Below are 21,240 nucleotides of genomic sequence, written 5' to 3'. Positions count from 1 at the left end.
CACTCTGTCTCTCTCTCAAAACTAAACATTAAAAATAAAAAGAAAATAGAAAAGGTATTGTTTCTGGAATACCTCCAAGACGTCTGTTAATTTGAAAGTAATTTTAAAGTAAAAGCAAGGTTTTAATTGGCAAAAGAAATGGTGATTCTGTGAAATAATTTTGTAGTGAACAGTCTAGGAGAAGGTAACATGGCTTAGGCCTAGAGCCACGAGTTCTGGAGTGAAACTGCCTGGCCCCAACCTCAGATTCCTCACAGAGCTGTGAGACCTTCAGTCAGTGCTCGCTTTCTCCCTGTCACAGGTTTCTGTAAACGGGACACAGTAGAACTTCCTTCATGGGACAGTTGTGACATGAAATAACGCACATAAGTCACTGACACAGGCCACGGCACACAGTGAACACTCAACCAAAGAAACTGTTTCTATTGATGCTGTTGGGATGCAAATGGCTAAAGAAAACAGTTTGGGCTTTAAAGTTCCAAGAAATTTGGAGCAAAGTTGAACAGCTTTCTTTATGGTAAAGTGGGACTGATCATAGCCTCTAAACAGGTGAACGTAGGGGGCACCTAGGTAGTTAAGCAACCGACTCTTGATTTCAGCTCAGGTCATGATCTCACAGCTCGTGGGTTTAAGCCCTGCATCCGGCTCTGTGCTGACAGCTCAAAGCCTGGAGCCTGCTTCAGATTCTGTATCTCCCTCGCTCTCTGCCCTTCCCCAGCTCTCTCTCTCTCATAAACAGATAAATGTTAAAAACATTTTTTTAAAAATATCATTAATTTTGGAAAATTATCCAGTCATTATTATCCTAAATTATTTCTTCAGTTCCTTTCTCTTTCTTCTCCTTCAGATACTCCCATAAATATATATTACAAGTCATGGTAATTATCCTGAAGTTCTTAGATATTCTTTTCTGGTTTTTTGTTTTTGTTTTTTCATTTTGCTTTTCAGTTTGGGAAGTTTCTACTGAATGAAGCGCCCTGATTCTTTCTCCCTCTGTGTCGAAGCTACTGATGAATCCATCAAAGGCATTCTTTGTTACACATTTTATTTCTAGTATTTCCTTTTGATTCTTAGAGCTTCCATTTCTTAACTTCTATTATCCATCTGTTCTTGCATATTGTCCATTTTTTTCTGTTCGAGCCCTTGGCATTTTAATCTAAGTTGTTTTAATCTACTGGCTTGATAATTCCAGTGCTTGCTCTGCCTCTTTAAACTATGTTTTTTGCCTTTTTAGTATGACTTGCAATTTTTTTGTTGAAAGCTAGATATATGTACTGGGTAAAAGGAATGGAGATAAGCCTTTAGTGTGAAGGTTTGGGGTTTTTTGGGGATGTTTATTTATTTATTTTGAGACAGAGAGAGAATCCTAATTATGCTCCATGCTCTCAGTGCAGAGCTCGATCCCACAACCTAAGCCGAAATCAAGAGTCAGACACCCGACTGAGCTGCCCAAGCGCCCCAAGTGTGAGGTTTTCTTTTACTAGGAGTTAGGCTATTTGTTCGTTGTAGCTGCAGATGTCAAGAAGATAAAACTTCAGGGGTGCCTGGATGGCTTAGTCGGTTAAGCGTCCGGCTTTCGCTTAGGTCATGGTCTCGCGGTTCGTGGGTTCGAGCCCCGCGTCGGGCTCTGTGCTGACAGCCAGCTCAGAGCCTGGAGCCTGTTTCAGTTTTTGTTTCTCTCTCTCTCTGACCCTCCCCTGCTCACTCTGTCTCTCTCTCTCTCTCTCTCCTAGAAATAAATAAAACATTAAAAAAAATTTAAAAAAAAAAAAAAAGATAAAACTTCATCTAGTGTCCTTGTTTTTGTCTCCCCTGTTGTCTTTGGGTTTCCTAACAGATCTCTTCTGAAATGAGGTATTTCTATTATAATCCCATTTTATCCAGGAGCCCTAATGTGGTAGTAAGGTCTGGGGGGAGGGGAAGCATTCTATAATCCTAAAATCAAGTTCCATCTTTTAGTGATCCTGTGGCCTTGAGCTGTGACCTTGACAAAGTACTTTTCAATTCCCCACCCCCGAGGTAAGACAGGAAAACTCAGAAAAGGAGCTGGAGTTAGGTACTTTTCTTTCCTCTAGGTCAGTTAAGACCTGGTTAAAAAAAGGTTCCTTTGAAGGTAAGCCTGTTTAGAAGAACACAATGCTCTGGGCATACTTTAAAATTGCAACTTTTTCTCTCACCCTGCCGAAAGCACAAGGGGAGACGTTTTCTTGGATCTTCACCCTGAGAACCTGGTGGGGGTACCTGGAGGTAAACCTGTGAAATTGCTGGGGGTCCCCTAAGACTGGGGCCCCCTGTTATTTTCCACGTTCAAGCTTGTCCAAACTGAGCCTCTACAACCATAGTCTAAGCCCTCCTACCCTAGTATTGGCTTCATTCCTAGGCTTCTGCTCTGACAAGTTATAATTTGCTATATTTGCCTGTCTCTCCAATTTTTGGGGCAATGGTTTTCCCTGTGACCTCAATTCTCTGATGGATCTAAGAAGAGTTGTTGATTTTCACTTTTTCCCCCCCTTTTTCTGAGGACAGGGTAATGACATCCGAGTCCTTTAATATGACAGACTGGACTGGTTCAGGGGTTAGAGATGTGGTGATTTTATATACAGAAATAAGGGTTCCACTTCCACTATTTTTCCCTTCTGGGTACTTCCCTTTGTCTGGTGGCCCTAATTCCTCTGGCCAGAAAGAGGACTATTTTTTCTAGCAGAGTTCCCTTTAGCAGTAAAGCCACAGAAAAACAGAACCTCGCTCTGTGTTGGCCACTTGCTCCGAGGTGTGACGTCTCTCCAAAGTCAGCTTGCACCTGTTCAGTCTCCAGAGCCTTCACATTGTTGTTTCTTTGCATTTTGTTGAGAATTTATAGCTGTTATTGATATACGGATCACTCAGGAGTTCGTGCCTCCATTTCATAAGCAGATCTTCTACTGAGGGAGACGAAGACTACATTTGTCCTCCTACTTTGTTTTAGGGGCTTTACATTTATGATCTCATTTCAGAATTTTTCAGATAAGGACTCTGAGGCTCAGAGAAAATAAATTGCTGGAGGTCACAGGGACATGTGTAAGGGACAAGAGCTGGAAGAATCGCAGGGCTATCAAACTTTAAACTATTCTTCTTTGCACTACATTACCTGGCATTCTTCCTGTGTAAATGACTGTTTGCTAAAGGCTAAGTCTATATAACCCAAAACAAGGCAGATTTCAAACATGATTTACTCGGAGACTAGTAGGTATTATTGTAGGGGATAAAAGATGCCTAGCAGACAGGGTTAAACCTATTCATCAGTCATTATTCAATATCATTTCAACTGTTCGTCAAACCAAGGTCTAATAACAATATATGGAAGTAAGAAGTCAGTGAGGACAGCCTCTAACGTGGAAGAGGTCTGCACAAGTTGGGAGAGAATGGCTGAAGAATTTCTGAAGAGACAGATTAGGGCACAGAGGCAGGATTTTCTCAACTTCTTGACAGAGAATTTTGTCTTATTCATCTATGCATTCCTTATGAAAAACATACATAGTGCTTTAAAGATTGTGAAGAAATGAACAGTTTAGATACTTTTATCCACAGTTTTGAAATCATCAATGGATTTTCTACAGAAATAACGATGTAAAATTTCTGGCACCAATAAGAGACTGAATTTAATTTCTTTTCCTTCACTTGCTTTATATTTCTGACTACAACTCTAGCAGAAGCTTCTAGCATTGGTAAGAATCTAGCACTGATGACTGATTAGTTTAAAAATCGAAAACTGCACATCATTTTGGTTCAGGCAGTAGACTGTGCCTTACCTGATCCACATAATTCAATTCACGTTTGACTACCACATACCTATTTCTCGCATTAAATCTTAAATGAACAAATGGTATAATCACAATCAAATTCAGTGTCACCTTAGAGAATTTCCAGTATTACTGCCTAGGATGTAATACACTGGCCATAGAAAAGGGTATATTCATACTACTGTACTCTTAAGTAAATCCCGAGGAGAATCCTCTTACCAGAAGAGAAACATCCTTTTTCCTGTATCCTCACATCAGTGACAGAGAACTTTACTCAAAGGTGACTAGGACCCAAGAAAAGTCACCTCTCACTAAGACAAAAGTGAGTATGGAACCCATACAAGGTGCTCTCGAGAGTCTAAATGGCTCGGTTCCATCCTAAAGTCTTGTCTCTCTTGGATTAACATGAGAGGAGAATTTCAGAGACCTTCACAGACTCCCCTCTGGGTCTGACGGAAGCGGTTCTTTATCAGATAAGGGGTCACCCTGTTCTCTCTTTGTTCCCCCACGAGAGCAGTCCTGCAGACACCTGCTAGGGCTCTACATCCTCTCAGATCAGGATGAGCAGAGAGAGGGCCCTTCAGGCCACTGGGACAGAGCCTCCTGTGATCCCTCTGCCGGGGCCGTTTACAGGGGGCTCATGCTGCTTTAGTCTTTGTTTCCAGCACCCAGCAGACAAAGGTCCTTGGTTAATTCTCAATCTGTTAAGTACAAAGAAAAAAGTTTTCCCTATAATCATATATTTTTGCTATGTACCCGCAGGTAAGAGTTACTGCCGTAGAATATACTCTCCTTAAATGATGAGAATCCTGGGTGCAATAAGAAGAAAAGTGGTTAAAATACCAAATATGCCCAAATAAGCTTCTCACCAAGGGAGACTTTTTATACAGTAAGTGTACATGTAAGATTTTCTCAAGATAAACACTTAGGGTTTAAAAACTGAGGTCTCTAAAAGCATGAGAATACTGTCTTTTGACACTGAAACGACTTCTCCTTAAATCCTACCATTTAAATAAATCAATTCAACCTTAATTTATGCAGAAAAGAGTGGCCACATCACTAAATTCTAAACCATCTTAAACACAAAAATATTATTCAAGCGGTGACAATGCCCTGCATCCTGTAGTACAGCCAGCAATCTCAACTCTTCTCTTTTGTTTCACAGGGAATGGGGAATGCAGAGTACTAAAAGGCTAGAAACAAAAAGATCAACCAAATGCTTCATACAGTCTGTCTGGAGGGGATTTGTAAATTCAAGTTCCCAGTTATGCTGAAAGAAAGTATGTACCGAAGGATAAATTTAATTCAGGTTCATATTCTCTTGTTTAAAACCCTCAGGATATGTGTTTCACAAATTAAGAGGGTTCTCAGTTTAGAAAACTAATGCCACCCCTAGCAAGGTATTGATAGGCCAGCATCTTGCTGTCAAATACATTAATATTTCAGCAGTGAGAGGCATGAATATTCATATTAGGAGGATAAATAAATTCATGTCAGTTCTGGTTAGGTTTTTAGATTTTTAAATTATGTGTAAGCAACTGTGGCCTTTAATAAAATCAGTATCAGATATGTAAGCAAAAAAATGTTATACCCATGATCCTAGGTAAACAGGCAGAAGGGGTTCTTTCCTCTGTTGCAGAAAGAAAATGGCCATCAGGGCAAACACGTAAGGTGGCAAACCTCCTTCTTCAGGGTGATCTATACTGCAAAGCTAAAAGTGAGGGGGGAAAAAAAGGGTAAACATTCTTTCATATCAACATGTCATTTACACAATTTGGTCTAACATCTCTAACTTCAGGATACCTGGTTGGCTCACTCGGTTGAGTCTGACTTTGGCTCAGGTCATGATCTCGTGGTTCGTGAGTTCGAACCCCACACTGGGATTGCTGCTGTTGACACAGGGCCTGCTTCAGATCCTGTCCCTCTCTCTCTCTCTCTGCCCTTCCCTTGTGTGCACTCTCTCTCAAAAGTGAATAAACATCAAAATAAATAAATGTGTATTAGATAGTTTACTTCTCAGAATAAAATACCACAAATTACAAAAAAAAAAAAACAAAACTTCTTCATACTTTTGGAGCAACCACATATTGTGGTTTTGAGTGGAAACTTCATTTTCAAATTTTAATCTTGTTAGCTAAACTAACATTTGTTATTTTCTTTTTTAATAACTTTTTTTTAATGTTTATTTATTATTAGGAGAGAGAGAGAGAGAGACAGAGCATGAGTGGGAAGGGACAGAGAGGAGACACTGAATCCAAAGCAAGATTCAGGCTCTGAGCTGTTAGCACAGAGCCCAGACGCAGGGCTCGAACTCACCAGCCGTGAGATCATAACCTGAACTGAAGTCCGATGCTCAACCGAGTGAGCCACTCAGGCACCCCGTTATTTAATTTTTTAAAAACTTTCATTTATTTTGAAAGACAGAGCATGTGCACATATGTGCACAAGTTGGGGAGAGGCAAAGAGAAAATCCCAAGCAGGCTCTACACTGTCAGCGCAGAGCCTAATGTGGGGCTTGAACTCACCAACCAACCGTGAGATCATGGCTTGAGCCAAGATCAAGAGTCAGATGCTCAACCAAGTAAACCACCCAGGTGTTCCTGTTATTTCATTTTTTGACATCCACAGCAAATCCACTCAGTTGGTTAAAACACTTATTTATGAAATCATGGGGTGTCTGGTTGGCTTGGTCAGTTAAGCATCCAACTCTTAACTTCAGCTTAGAGTCATGATCTCACGGTTGGTGAGTTCAAGCCCCTTATTGGGCTCTGCACTGGTAGAGTGGAGCCTGCGTGGGATTCTCTCTCTGTCCCTCCCCCACTTGCTCACGTGCTCACTCGCTCTCTCTTCCAAAATAAACAAATATTTTTAAAAACCCACTTAGCAATATAATCAAAATGATAGTTCTATCCCAAGTGCAAGCCAACTAGCTCCGCCCAGTATAGTAGTCCCTCATCTGAAGCTAATGCCTTGAAAATTCACACATTGGTCAAAAAGGTGATCGGGGAGAGAAATAGGCAAATTCATTAGCACTAATAGGAATAACAATTTAAAAAGCATAGCCTACTTAGTGATGGAGTAGGAAGCAGCTTTCAAAGCATGGCATATTATAATTATCAACTCACCCAGTTAAATGTGGAGCAGTCCTCCATTTATCCTGGACTGGAGCAATAGAAAGTACATATTGCTGCTGCTGTATCTTAATTAGCAGAGCTTTGGCTTTTCTCTACAAAGAACCTACCCAGAATCTCAATTTTATAATCATGATGGAACCTTATGTTTTAAGGAAATACTAAATGCTCTAATAAATATTGAGATGTCATATTTAAAACATTATAGAAACGTAAGCATGACCAGAAAGTGGCTTCCATTTTTTGGAGTCTCTGGGTACACTATAGGAAATGGTATGAGAAGGTTTATCTCAAACTTTCCTGTGCCTAACAATCACCTTGGGAAAGTAGTTAGAATGTAAATTCTTGGACCATATCCTCTGGGATTTGACCCACAAATCTGATTTTTAATAAGCACTATTAATCATTTTGATCTTTTGAGCAACACTGTTATAGTGAAATAGAAACACTAAATTTTCCTTTCTGTAAACATTAAAATTTATGTTCCAATACTAAAGATGCCTACTCCCTTCATGTCTATAAATATGCATCCAAATGTTTAAGATTAAATTAACCATGCAAAGATCAAAGCATACTGTTTATGCATATATAGTATGTATTCATGCATTTAAAGAACTCAAACCTACCTTTGCCCAGTATCTAAATGCAATCACCAAAGGAACCAGCTTTGATTCAAGTTTTCCAAGGGCAGTTAAATGGTTTGTTGTCAGACAAGCATTTTCATTTCCTGCACTCACTTTACAAAGAAGACCACTGGTGGTGTAAAGGGTGGGGATGGGAAAGAAAGAGAGAAAGATAAAAAGTGTTACACAGGTATCAGTTATCTTTTACACCAACAACAACTAATTTGCACAAATAAAGATCTTCAAAACGAAAATAAAAAACTTACTAAATCTTTATGGGTCATTTTAGGCCACTGCATTAAGAAAAAGATAGGGCAGCTACTCGCTGACCGAACTTTATTTTTCAGAACTAGAACTCTGTATTTTCATATATTAAAACTATTTTTGAAGGGAAATGAAAATTAGGAAGATACTGTAACATGTTTCAAATGAGGGTATGGATTCATCTTTGTAAGAATAAAAGAGTGTTTTCCCAGGAGTTGGAGGAATCTGCCTAATGAAGAATCATTCCAGCCTACAAGCCACCCAATTGCCGTGGTGATGATAGTGCTTCCAGATGGAGGAGAGGCACGGGGGGAGGTCACACTAATTGTTATTCAGCGTTGCTAAAGATACTGCTAGAAAGGACGGCAATGTAAGGTGGCTAAGAGCAAATAACCATTTGATAAAGGTGTTTTATACTGAAACAAAATTGGCCAAGATGCTTCCTTCCTATACTTCCTTTCAAATAATTTTATTCTTCTTAAAATAAAACACCTTTTCCTCTTGCATCAAATGCCAAAAGTATAGAGAGAATGCTAATAGTGAGCTTGTGAAATGAACCACATAAGGAGTCTTATTCTAGAAACTGGACATGAGGATAATAAAGTACATGTGCTTCTGGCAAGTTTCTACTTAATATGTAAACAGCTTAAAGAAATGGAGACCTTTGCTTTTCTCTGCACACCACCACTGGCACCCTAGCATGGAAGTCTGCATCAACATCAACAAAAGACTCTGAGGAAAGAAGAAAAAAATATTAAGTAGGTTAATTAAATTTTGTTTAAAAGCAGAACCAGATAAAGTACAAGTTGTGACTTAATCTGTTCAGCCTTTTGAGAGAAGACTATGAAATAAAGCTGAGATGGCTTGAAAAGAACAGTATTATGCACAACAATCAAGTAATCACATTAATTTAAAAGCCTTATTTTGCAAAATTCACATTTGATTAGAAACGACTACATTACTGGATCAGGACAGTTAAGTGTTATGTGGATAAGGTAATTAGAAATGTGGACAGGATATTCAAAAACAAAACTTCTGCAAAAGCTACTAAAATATCTGGGCTCAAACACATATTGCTGAAGTAAGAATGTTTAAATGTTTCATTCAACCAAAAGAAGAAGGATGGGGAAGACTAATTGGGATGAGACAGTTTAATGGGGCCTATGGAGAACCTAAAAAGTCAAAGTCCTAAGCTGAACATTACTTTAGACAACTGGTAACCCTAACTGGGAACAAGTGTTTGCTGATTTATTCATCAAAGTTGGGTCACATCTGTTTATCGTCTGTAAAGTATTAATTTAAAGAATAAAGCAGATCACAGTTTTACCATCAAGAGTAAATTTTACATACTTTGCATCTTTTTAGTCTAGGTTTAGGACTCAATCTTTACAAATTGTAACATTTATCAGCAAGCTAAAAACTTTACTTACAAAACAGTTATTTTGCATTGTAGAACAATTAGCAAGACTCCAACTAGCTAATAATTCATGGTCATTTGCTTTGGTTTTCTGTTTGGATATTACCCACAGAAATAATTAAAAGACACATGACCTCCTATTTGCAACATTTGACAAATAAGATATAGATAAAATAGATTAAGAGCAAAATGTGGAGTTTGGCCTTACCGCTGTTCTTTAAACATTCTTGAACAAGTAAGAGAACATCTGGCTGAGACATCTAAGAAACAAATCAATGAATACATCACAAATCCATATATACTTCTATTTCAGAGATAATACACAGTCATCTGAAGTTATCCAAAGTCCTTTCCAAATTAGAAAGCACACTGCTACCTAAGTAAAGAAATTAGTTACTATGCTATATGCACACATCAGAGACATGAGATGAGCACCAGATGAGGGCAAGAGACCCGCTACACAGTTAAATCCTGATTAACTCACTCCTGAGGTAATCAGCTTCTCAGCACATCTCAAAGACAAGAAACTCTTAGTATCATCTCTCCTCTAGAAGAAGACTACTTCAGCAGATTGCTTGCTGGTCTCCACTTCAGCCTTGCCTCTCTCCAATCCTTGCTCCACATTGGAACCAAAACCATTTAACATCATAAATCAGACCTAGTCATGCCCCTCCTTAAAACTTTCAATGGCTTCCTACTGCCCTTAGGTCACAATGGAACATTCCCAAGACCCACAGATCCAGCATGTTGGGCCCTCTCTCCTACCCTTAAAGCTGCTTCTTTCCCTTGGTCCCTCCACATAGGCTCTACAATCATCCCTTCAGCTCCTTGAATAGACCATGCCCATACTGATGTAGGGTGTTCGCAATCACTGCTCCCTCTGCCCAAAACACTTACCCTTTCACTTCTCCACTCTTTTTCATCATTTAGAGCCTAGCTTAAATGTTATCACTTCAAAGGGGGCCTTCATGACTACTGGATCTACACATCCCTTATTCTTTTCTATCACAGAACCTTGTTCTCCTGCATAGCTCTCATTACAATCAATCATATATATGTAATTACTTATCTCCTCAAGTAGGTGTGAGTTCCATGGGGGAGGAATCCTACCTGTTTTGTCCTCTGAAATCTAGTATAGTGGCTGGCATACAACATGGACTCAGTGAGTATTTGCTGAATGAATGAGGAGACTAAAATAACCACTGTACTGGTGAATTACTTATCAGAATTTAAGGTTAAAGGAAGAGTCTATTGGTAAGCTGACCATGTAGCTAGCAATAGCAGTCAGAGATAGCAAGGAAGGAGTGGCTGTAAAATATAACATTTGAGGTGTTGCCCAGGAACCTTTTTTATTAACTAGCAACCTAGGCAAACGGGCATAGGTTCAAACTGGGCTGGGGAACCACCAGCAGATAGATAATCTATGAAAGTGCCTTCCAGATTCAAAATTCTGACTCATCAACATCTTTTTAAATCACATTTAAACTGGAAATCCAGGCTAACTGTGGTTCTTCAAACGCACAATTATTTTAACAAAGCAGATGTATAAAAGAGGGAACTCAGGAGCAAATTGAGCTTTTGGGGTCAAAAATATTTATATATTTAAAATCTGAAATCTTTCTCTGATGTTAAAAAGTTGACTTTACCAATATAATTTAATCTTCTCAAGTGAACAGAATCTAAAAAGCTCCATTAAGATAGGCAGAAGAGCAAAAACTTGAAATTTTAGGGGAAAAAAATGCTGCCACCATTACACTTACACTATCTTCAAATATCTAAAACATATTCATATATAGCTCACATTTGAAAAAGAATTTCCATACCACTGTGAAAATTCCAACATTTCATTTTGTACTTACAATGGCCGGAAATTGAATGTCGATGTTGACATCTGAATTTTTGAAACCCAATCTGCTACAGGATGACCCATATAATCTCAGAGAACAATCTGAAAAAAAAATTAAATAAGTCATAAAGTGAAAATTTTCAAAAGTCATAACAAAACACTGCTATTTCAGAAACGGAATCACCAATTAAAACATGAAATTACATGAAAGTAAGACAGTATTCAAGTCTGGCATAAACAAACTAAAAGGAACGGTTGACTCTTTGCTGTTGTCTTCATTTTTATTATATATAACAGGGAAGACTATATTGTCTGTGGTTTAGCCTAACAGCCACTCTTTTCATATCAAGTATAAAACATGTCCAGAAAAATTTCTAAATTATTACTTTTTATTTTGTGCAGAAAATACTATTTGCAAACATTTTTATAATGTGAAAGTCAAAAAGGGCTGCGTTTGTCTCAGATCTATAAACTCAATAACATACTAAAGAGTTAATGCAAACATTTTACCTTTAGAAAACATGCATAGGTGTAATTTACTATAAAGATCATGTTCAGTAAAATAACCATAAAAATGACCTAAAGGTTACTTTTCAGTATGAATACTCATTATAAACCAAAAAGCCCTTAACATAATATACTCTATTTCAGAAAACTTTTGAAAATAATTATAGTATCAATGATATAACTTAAAATGCTAGGCAATAAAGCAATTCACTCTTCAGATGAAGGTGTAGGTGTGTGTGTGTGTGTGTGTGTCCTGACTATATATGGTATTTTCCCCCCTAAGTTTGACTATTTACTACCCTTGTGCCAAAAAAATGATTCCTCCTCATCAGAGTTTTTTTTTTTTTGTGGGGGTTTTAAAATACATTCAGTTTTACAATGGAAATTCATGGCAAAAATTATTGAAATTATATATGCCTCTTCAGGAACTTGTCAAGACTGTAAAGGATGAGATACAGAAATAATGAAATGAACAAATACTTGCTCTTTATTGTTATGAAAACATACATAAGCATGAATGATACGCTATATGAGTGATTTTTCAGTAGAACAAATAGTTCTAAGGGTGATACAGTGATAAATTCCGAATAGTGATTCCAACCCTAACTGTGATTCAGAATCACTTGTGGACCTTTATACAAAATAGTTTTCTGTGGCTCCATGGACAAAACTTGGAAAATTAATCAACAGTACACAAAATCTATTACGAAATAGTTTTCAGAGCTCATTTTAGATGTTGCAATTCTTTTGAAAAGTGGTTAAAAAGAACTTTTTTGGGACATACAACCTGAAAATGACTCGAATATACTTCTTAACTCAAAATATTATGTCAATTTAAAGAGATGGCAAGGTAAACAAATATACGCACAAGGGCCTCACAGTGCCTCAATAATACTGGGCAGTTAAAGTACACGTGTACAATGAGATTCATAATGAAAACAGGTTTAAAGACAATGCACGTAAAAGTCTTTGTTACCTTGGGGAAAAGCCAGGAGAAATAAAAACACACAAAAAATTAAGAGCTTCAGGACATGGCAAATCAATTTCTATTAGATGAAAATTGCTACTGGTAGGAAAAATGAATGAGGTACTTTTTAGGTAGCTAAATAGAAAAACAAATCTAGAAAATACCTGGTAACTTGTGTTGGAACACATTTTCCATGATACGTTTAATTTCTAGTCTCTGTTCCAAGTTTTCATTGTGTAAGCCAAACTCCTGTACCACTTTGTCAATGGCAATACCAATTGCATTTATCTGGGAGGGTGTAGGCGGGGGTAACGTAGTGAGCAACTCTTCCTCCTGCTTCTCCTTTTAAGATCAATATTGAGATTAAAAATGACTCACACAGTTTTTACCTTCTACCATTCACTGAGACAACACCCTGTAGAATACTCTGGAATATTTTTCTTAGCTCTCCCTCTCACCTTAGCTGTGTTAGTCTTCATCTCATCAAACATATATACTTCTTTATGCACATAAAGTGATAATAGAAGGAAGGCAGCAATTAGGAAAAAGTGCAGGGAAAGAACATTAAAAGCAGCAATGACAAATTATTTTCTTTATTTTGACTGGCATTAAGGGCATATACCTACGTTGTATTAATGACTTCATTCATCCTGATACTGTTCTTAAAGAAATTCATAAGACTGTCCCACAAAACATACCTGACCAATGAATGTATTTTGGCTAAAACAAATTCAATAATATAGTCAAGTTATTAATATCATAGTCTTAATGAGGGGAAAGTCAAAAGATGACAAGTAAAACAACTGACAAGTAAACATTTGTTTGGGTTACATTAAACTTACCTTAATGTTTTTCTTGTGCCTCTTCTCTTTGATATGCTTATGGGCAAATGCAATGGATTCAATTAAAACATCACAAAGTTTGCAGGTGTACTTAGCTGTAGGGTAGTTTCTTGGTCGCTGTAATTCAAAGAGATTTATAGAGACATATATATGTATCTTCCAAAATACAGGCAAACAAAAATTAGCTAGAAACGATTTCCCCATCACTTCAGAAACTGTTAACATATTATTGTCACTCTTTACTATTATCCTAATAGTCATTTTTTTGAAAGTAATTCTATTAAATCAAACTGTCACTTTTATTTTTTAACTCACAGTCCTTAAATACTACTAATTGCAGTAGGATTCCTGACTCATCAAAGCACATAATCCCAATTACTAACAGAGTTTACACCAAGACAACAACTTTAAGTAACAAATCAAAGACATTACCCTTTTGAGCCTGTCAATGAAGTCTCTTTTTAATCGTTCCTCTGCCTGCTGTAAGCCCAGTAGCTCCTTCGTTGAAAGCACAGACTCATCGATCACGGGGCCTTCCAAGTCTCCGTCCTGCTCATTTTCCTCATTTCTAGACCTCCGTGGCTTCCGAGGTCTGGACCTCTGCTTCTTGTTTTCTTAAGTTAGGGGGAAAATATTATTGGCAATATTGAATAAATAATACTGCTCTGATGACAAAGCAGACCGTACAAATTTATGACGTAAATTATGTGATTAACAGAATACATCTGAACACAGCCAAAGGAAAGCCCTTCCATGGATACAATGCGTGAATATTCGTTAACCACCTCATCTGGACACATCGGTTCACAGAAATCCTCTTTTTGGAACACTGAAAAAGAATCCACTTCAACCACACAATGTGATTTTATCATTTTTCCCAGTGTGCTCCCAAGCATACTCAAGCAATAGTAAAAATCATCCTCTGAAGGCAAGCATACCAGGAATTCTAATATACCTAATATGTCATTATTACAATGTAAATGTATCCTACTCTAGTATGCCTTTAAGTATACCTGTCATTCCAATGAAAACTATCCACATTTGCTTTCATTTTTTTTTAAGTGAACAATCTCAACAGAGCAAAGAACAACAAGATAGTTCCAAAGAAGTCAGAAATCAACTACATTCTTATCTGGAATGAAAATCCATCATTTGGTTGTAAATTTAGCTTTAACGTGATTGGCCCTCCTCCCATATTCACAAAAGGAGTCCAGGCCAAAATTTTATTTACTGAGGACAACTAGTTCGCATCTTATCTTTACTTTCATTTTAGTTTCTTTGAATAGCCTGCACACTAAGCACATTTCAAAGAAAAACAACCAATAGTTAAAATAAATGTTTTCTGTAAGTACAGACTAATTTAAACTCTGCTGTTAGTTCTATAATCTTTATAACTAATAAATAAATCTGTTCCTTCTTTTAAACTTATAACTTTTCTACCTGTGAAACTGAAGATGACCTATAAACAATGGTCTTAAATAAGCTTTGATAACTTCTATCAAGCTCTGAAAATGAAGCTACCAGTAATACATAGGATTAAAACAAAACTCATTCCCCTAATTAAAACTGCATGATAAATGGTTTGAATAATCTTTAAGTGACTTATCAAAAATTAGTCTTTCAAAATAGAAATTTACTGAAAAGCCCTGCATGAGCCAATTCCTAGGTCACGTTTACAGTGGAACTCATTTCTTCTATGGAACTTAAAATCAATCAGTTGACTGAAAAACTTCTGAGTCATTAAAGGGAGGCCCGAAAAAGCTATTGCGAACAGCTCTAAAGGAAAAGTGGCAAGCATTGTGCTTAAAGTACTGTAAGGTGAATACATACTGAAATTCTGTGAATAGCTTCTATAGTATAAATGACAATTAAAAGAAATTAAAGTATTAGGACAAATAGTTTCTTTAAAAAACAATCAAAATGGACCAAACAAATAAAATACTAAAAGGTAAGTAGTCATTTGCAAAGAAAAATCAGTCTACTTTAATACTTGCTTTTTAAGACTCCCCTACTCCCAATTAAATTATCACAATCTTTTAAGACAGTGCTCTTGGTCTGCATGAACTTTTTTTTTTTTTAAGTTTATTATTTTTGAGAGAGTGAAAGAGCAGGGGAGGGGCAGAGAGAGACAGAGACAGAATCCCAAGCAGACATCAGGGCAAAGCCTGATGCAGGGCTCAAACCCACAAACCATGAGATCATGACCTGAGCCAAAACTAAGATTTGGACACTTAGGACACTTAATTGACTGAGCTACCCAGGTGCCCCAGTCTGCATAAACTTCTGAGACAAGAAATTCTTTTAACTTAGCTGTGTGTCTATTCACAAGTAATTTGCATATCATTACAAGCTCTACACTAAATAATTACATCTGATTTCAGTGTTCATAACAAGTGTCTTACTTTGATGCTCATTAGAGATTTACACTAATATGTTCAATACCCATTAGAAAAGTCCACATTAGTCCATAAAACTGTAATTGATATGGAACCAAATGTCTTTTTTAACTCCTCCTCTTTCTTGATCACAAAGGCTTCTCACATATTTGCTGTCATTTTCCACGGTGACTTCAATTTTCCTCCAAAGAGTATAATTAATTCCTTATTGCTTTTTTAAAGAAATTTTAAAGTAATGTCTACACCCAACATGAGGCTTGAACTCACAACCCTGAGACCAAGAGTCACACACTCCACAGACTGAGCCAGCCAGACACCCAGTTCCTTGTTTTTATACAGAGAAGTAGATGGCTGCAGAAATCTGGACGGTGATGACAGCAGCTGTCATTACTGGGTATTTTTTTATGCAACAGATGCAATGAAAGCACTTTATATGCAACGCCTCGTTTAATCCCTACAATGATCCTGTCATAGATGCTAATATTATCCCCATTGTACAGATGGGGAAAATGCTGGCCCAAGAAAGAACTTGGTTCAGGGACACATGACTGAATCAAAGTAATGGGACTTGAAATAAAGTTTGAAGCATGGATGGAATTCTGAAATCCAGCCTTTTATCTAACAATATAAGAACTTACTAAAATCCAGATCCAATCGCATTTAGAACAGACTGTAACTGACAAGACAGTATCACCTTCTGAACTGAGTTTCACAGGACTGCATGGTAAAATAGCAAGTAAAATCTCATTGACGGGAATCTTGGAAGGATAAAGCTGGGTACTGCTAAAGAGTTCCCATAATTCGAGGAAGATGACCTGGCTCATCTCATGCGTCTTGTAACATAAATTCTCTACATAAACCATTCCAAGTCTCCCACGTTTTATTTGCATATGGCCCATTATTCCATTCACAAAGGACATGTGTATTTGAGTGGATATTTTCCAGCTAAGATCACTAATGGCATTGTCCCAAATACATTACATTGGCAATCTAGGATATGTGAGGGGTGATGTACAGGGCAGTAATGTAGAACGGGAAGACAGAAAAGAAGTATTAAAAAACAAAGCAACTCTAAGATAATTTTCATTATATCTTATCATCATCATTTGATGAGACGCTTTCGTATTAAGACACAATTCTGATTCAAGGAAAATTTCAGTCCCTTTAATGAGATCCTTTTTAGGATCCTGAGTGCAGTGCAAAGTTTATACTTTAAATTGAATTTCTCTTTACAGTAAGCAATTTTATACCACAGCTTAGTATTATTTCCTTTATGAAGATTTTCAAGGGCTTGAAGCTGAACAGTCCATTTAGCAACTGTGAAAGAACATACCTCTTTCTCATATGGAGAGAACATGGGGGTTTGGGGATTGCCTTCAATTAAAAGGATAGTAAAGTATGTATTTCCTGTTCAAGCAACTTTTTTGGTTGCTTTTCACACTAAACAAGAATACATATATGAGGCTTTCAGTCTGTTAACAGTCCCTATTAATACCTATTTGCAAACTTTTGTTTTGTAAATCTTTTGTTTTTATAATGCTACTCAAGATCAACTTTTTCTTTTAAAAAGACTATTGGTAACTAAGTTAAAATGTCCATGTCATAGCTGGACACAGTAATAGAAAAGACTTAAATATACACAGACTTTTAAAAAGAAAAATACAAATCAAAAGTCGAGAAATTATCAATACATGGTTTCCCTCTGTCAAATTCAATGTCCAGTGAGGCTGTTAATGGCCAAAGCAGCACAGTACTCAATTTCAAGTTCACTTCCTCATCTACCTCCCGGCATAAACGGTCTGGATAAATTTAACCTTGCCAAGCTACAGCTGCCTGCTTTGCAAAATTGTGATTCTACCTTGATATATCACGACACAGCACTGCGTCAGACACTTCCTTCAAGTTCGTTCTAGCTTCGAGATTTATGAGGCCAAGATTTTCTCTCTCCTGACTGATTCCTTTATAACACCTCATTCTGTTTGTACTCTTTGATACAAGACATTTTCTCTTACTTTTCCCACCTCAATAAAAAAACAGCACCTTTTGTCTCATTTAATACTATCAAAAGACTCTTTAAAAATACATGACATTTTCTCTATTAAGTATTCTACATGTCCAAGTCACAAATTCAAACACCTTACCAGTAACAGACAGAAACATAAGCTGGCCACTGTGAGGTAACATGAAAGAAAAGGGCCTCTGGACACCTAGGAGAGTGCCTAGATGTATTTAAACTAAAAACAAACAAACAAACAAACAAAAAACTTTAAAGTGCTGGCCAGTCTGCTACCCATTCTATATGGTCACTAAAAAAGACTCACAGCAAATCAATTTAAAAGTCCCTTTTTCCAAGCATAATTTGTATTTTCAGACTAAGTACTGTTTTACTTTTTCCTTCATATTTATGAGTTTATTTCATTTTAGGAATTATTGTCCATTAGATAATCTTCCTTTTTATAGAAATCACTGCTACATGGACAAAATCCACTATTCACCTTTTAGAAAAATGTATAAATAGTCACTTTGGGGCAATTATTACCAAGCACACAGGGTCCTCAGAAATGGGTTTTGGTTCTATGGACACTAAAAGGCAAAACTTATCAGTATCTCTGACTTTCAAAACTTAACGTGTCTCAGCCTGTTTGTCGTGCTGCTCACTTGTGAGGGGAAAAAAAAATCTTGGGACTACCTCTGGAGATTGATGCTCTATCCAAAAGACATACAATCCTCCAAGACAGGAAATAAATAAGGTCTATATTGTGTATTTACATTGAATAGGATTCTTTTTAGCTTTATACTCTGTCATTTATATTATGGACACATTCACTATTCAAATACAAAATTACAATACATAATTTAGAAAATACATATACACCACTCAGAAAATATGAAATAGTCCCCAGGGGGATATAATCACCCTCTTCTGTAGAAGAGTACCAATGGGAAATACATTTTCCTGAAGTAAAATGAGCCTCATGGCCAAGTAAACTTTTAAGGGGACCAATACATGCAATGTGTTGAAGTTGCCCAAATACCATGATTACAATTCTTAAAATATTCACATTAAATAAGCAGAAACTATGAAAAACTGGAAACTGCATTGCTGAAAATAATAAACCTCATTTGGATGAGAAAGAAAAGATACTGCAACTTTGGGCTTGTAACTTGACAAGTTGGAACACATTACCAGGGCTTCCTGCTTCCATTTCTGACATGGTTTCTAGGCTGGTCAAGTCTTTATGAAACAGTCGCCTTACAGTTCTGCAGCCTCGTCCATCTTGCCACCTGTATCCATCTTCACTTTCTTGAAAGGAGTCTTTTCTGGGTCGGTTCAGAACAGGAATTCGAGGTCCAGGTTTGAATTCCCTCCAACTGTCTGAATTACCAGCGAGTTCATCAGAGAGCCATCTCTTACTCTGATCTTTGTGGTTGTCATTTATCCAAGCAGGTTGACTGTAAATCGGGTTTTTAAATGCATAGGGATTGCTGGAAACGGCATATGGTCCTTTTCTGGGGGTATTCCCATAGTTCCCTGGTGTTAATTTTTTCTTTGGAAGGCCTTTTTCCATTTTACTGCTGTGACCTTTAACATAATCATCCATTATTAAATAATCTTGTTGGGGGTGACCCCTTCTGAAATCCTCATCATCTATAGTTCCCCGGTCTTTAGCGCGTTTCACAAAATAAGGTTTTGCTGCATCTCCCATGGTCTTTGACTTCAATTTTCTTTCTCTGTACCTGGAAGAAGGCATTTTGGGAAATCATCAAACGGTAACAAGAGATCATACCAAGCATGTGAAATACCATACGTTTATTGCACAGGTGCTCAAAAGCCTGTAAGAAACTCTTCCTAATTTCCATCACATCCTAACAATCGGTGCATCACACTAGAAGTTGGGAGGCTTGAGTTCTATAATATTCTCCATGAAAATTAGTACTTACTATTTAACGTGAAGATTACATCTGTGACTAAGGGAAGCTTCCCTACAGTCTTGAGAACTGCAGTATAAAAAAATGTTACTCACACCAAGTTGGTTGGGTTTACCTTTAAAAAAAAAAAAAAAGGCGCTCCTCCACAAAACAAAACAAAACCCTCATCCCAAACCAAAAGCTCCGGAAACAGTCTTTTTTTAAAAAAAGTTGGCAATTACTTTTAAGTGCTATACAAAGTAACCGAAACTTTCTGTGAACGTAGCTCATCTCTCAGCTTCACTTTTTTGCCCCTTCTCCGTGCTCCAGGGAAGGGCTTCGGCTCCCCCTCACCACCACTATTCAGAACCACAGGCTTCGGTCGCCAGGGCTGAAGAGGGTATCGCTCCCCACCAAGAGTCCCTCTAGTGAAAAGGGGCTGGGCTTCCCACCAAGAGACAACTCCAGCTCACCTCCCTAGTCCTCATTCTCTAACCCCAAACAAGTTTGGTTTTGTCACGAACAGCATTTCTCCCTCTCCAACCCCAGTCTCTGATCGCCCCATCGCCGGTCGGCCTCAGTTTCCACCCTCCCAGGCCAGGGGCAGAGAAAGAGGAGGCGTCCCCGCACTCCTGGCCACGAAGCTACCTCGGGGACCAGGAAGCAGGAAGTGACCTGCCTCCTCGATGGGGTTCCGGGGTCCCCCACAGCCGGCTAGGGGGCCGGGGCCGAGTGCGTCCACCCAAGTCCCTTCTCCGGCGCCGGCAGGGTCTGACACAAAGTGAAGATGCGGACTCGAACCCGAGAGCTCAGTCCCCGCCGGCCTGGGGGCTCCCTGATCCTCGCAACTGAGGCGAGGAGGCCGGCGGGGGATGGAGCCAACGTTTCTCCCGGGCCGGGCCCGCCCTCTACTCCGGAGACGAGGGAACCCACCGGAGACCCACCCCGGAGGCGAGTCTGGGAGGGACACCGGGAGAAGGCGCCCCAGAACACTCACCACCGCCGCCGCGGTCCCCCGCCTCTTCCTGTCCCGGCCGGGCTCCCTCTCCGTGTTTTCCTTCGGCCCCACTTCCGGCGCTCAGCGCTGTCTCATTGTGCGCGATTCGAAGCCGGCGGTGCCCCCACCCGAGCGCTCCGCCGCGCACGCCGGAAACGCGCGCTGCGCCCGCAGGGCCGCCCGCCGCCCCGCCCCGCCTCCGCCTCCGCCCCGCCCCCGGCCTGCCCCGCCCGCTTCCGCCGCCGCAGTCGCGCGCACCCTCCGGGGCTCCGGCGCTGAGTCGGGCGGCGGTACTCAGCTCTGCTCCGCCTCTCCGAGGCCTCGGAAGGCCCGGGGAGGCGCGGGCGAGCAAGCCTCTGGTTCTCCGCGGCAGGCGCGGAGCCCGGGCGCGCGGCTCGTGCGCCGGCGGCTCGGCTTTGCCCCTGGCTGCTCTGCTTGCGTCCTGGGCAAGTGCAGCCTGCGTGTGAGGCCTTGTAGCGCTCTTGCTGGTTTCCTGACGATTCCGAGTGATTCAACGACTCAGGGAGGTCTTAGAAATGCCCGCGTCTAAGCTGTTCACCCA

General features: G+C 39.0%; 1 protein-coding gene across 5 annotated transcripts in view; it reads right to left on the bottom strand.

Moving 5' to 3' along the window:
• Positions 1 to 20,812, bottom strand: part of TUT7 (terminal uridylyl transferase 7) — a 61,947-nt gene extending 41,135 nt beyond the window's left edge. For 4 of the 5 annotated variants that reach the window (XM_039219807.1, XM_039219810.1, XM_039219809.1 and 1 more), the window contains exons 1-10: positions 20,679 to 20,812; positions 18,960 to 19,510; positions 13,809 to 13,990; positions 13,377 to 13,493; positions 12,699 to 12,876; positions 11,074 to 11,162; positions 9,423 to 9,474; positions 8,460 to 8,529; positions 7,537 to 7,663; positions 5,371 to 5,490 (exon numbers count right to left, since the gene is read on the bottom strand). In XM_039219807.1, coding sequence (XP_039075738.1) covers positions 5,371 to 5,490; positions 7,537 to 7,663; positions 8,460 to 8,529; positions 9,423 to 9,474; positions 11,074 to 11,162; positions 12,699 to 12,876; positions 13,377 to 13,493; positions 13,809 to 13,990; positions 18,960 to 19,479 — 1,455 coding nt within the window. In that variant the 5' untranslated portion in view covers positions 19,480 to 19,510; positions 20,679 to 20,812. Of the gene's footprint in view, positions 1 to 5,370; positions 5,491 to 7,536; positions 7,664 to 8,459; positions 8,530 to 9,422; positions 9,475 to 11,073; positions 11,163 to 12,698; positions 12,877 to 13,376; positions 13,494 to 13,808; positions 13,991 to 18,959; positions 19,511 to 19,714; positions 20,649 to 20,678 lie in introns of those variants that run through there. The other variant, XM_039219808.1, reaches the window with a different exon arrangement.
• Positions 20,813 to 21,240: the final 428 nt, after the last annotated feature.

This window comes from Hyaena hyaena, unplaced genomic scaffold (genome assembly GCF_003009895.1).
Source record: "Hyaena hyaena isolate Hyena2069 unplaced genomic scaffold, ASM300989v1 scaffold_841, whole genome shotgun sequence".
In the NCBI taxonomy this organism is placed as follows: Eukaryota; Metazoa; Chordata; class Mammalia; order Carnivora; family Hyaenidae; genus Hyaena; species Hyaena hyaena.
Note: the sequence above shows the minus strand (reverse complement) of the source record. Positions and strands in the feature narration are given on the sequence as shown.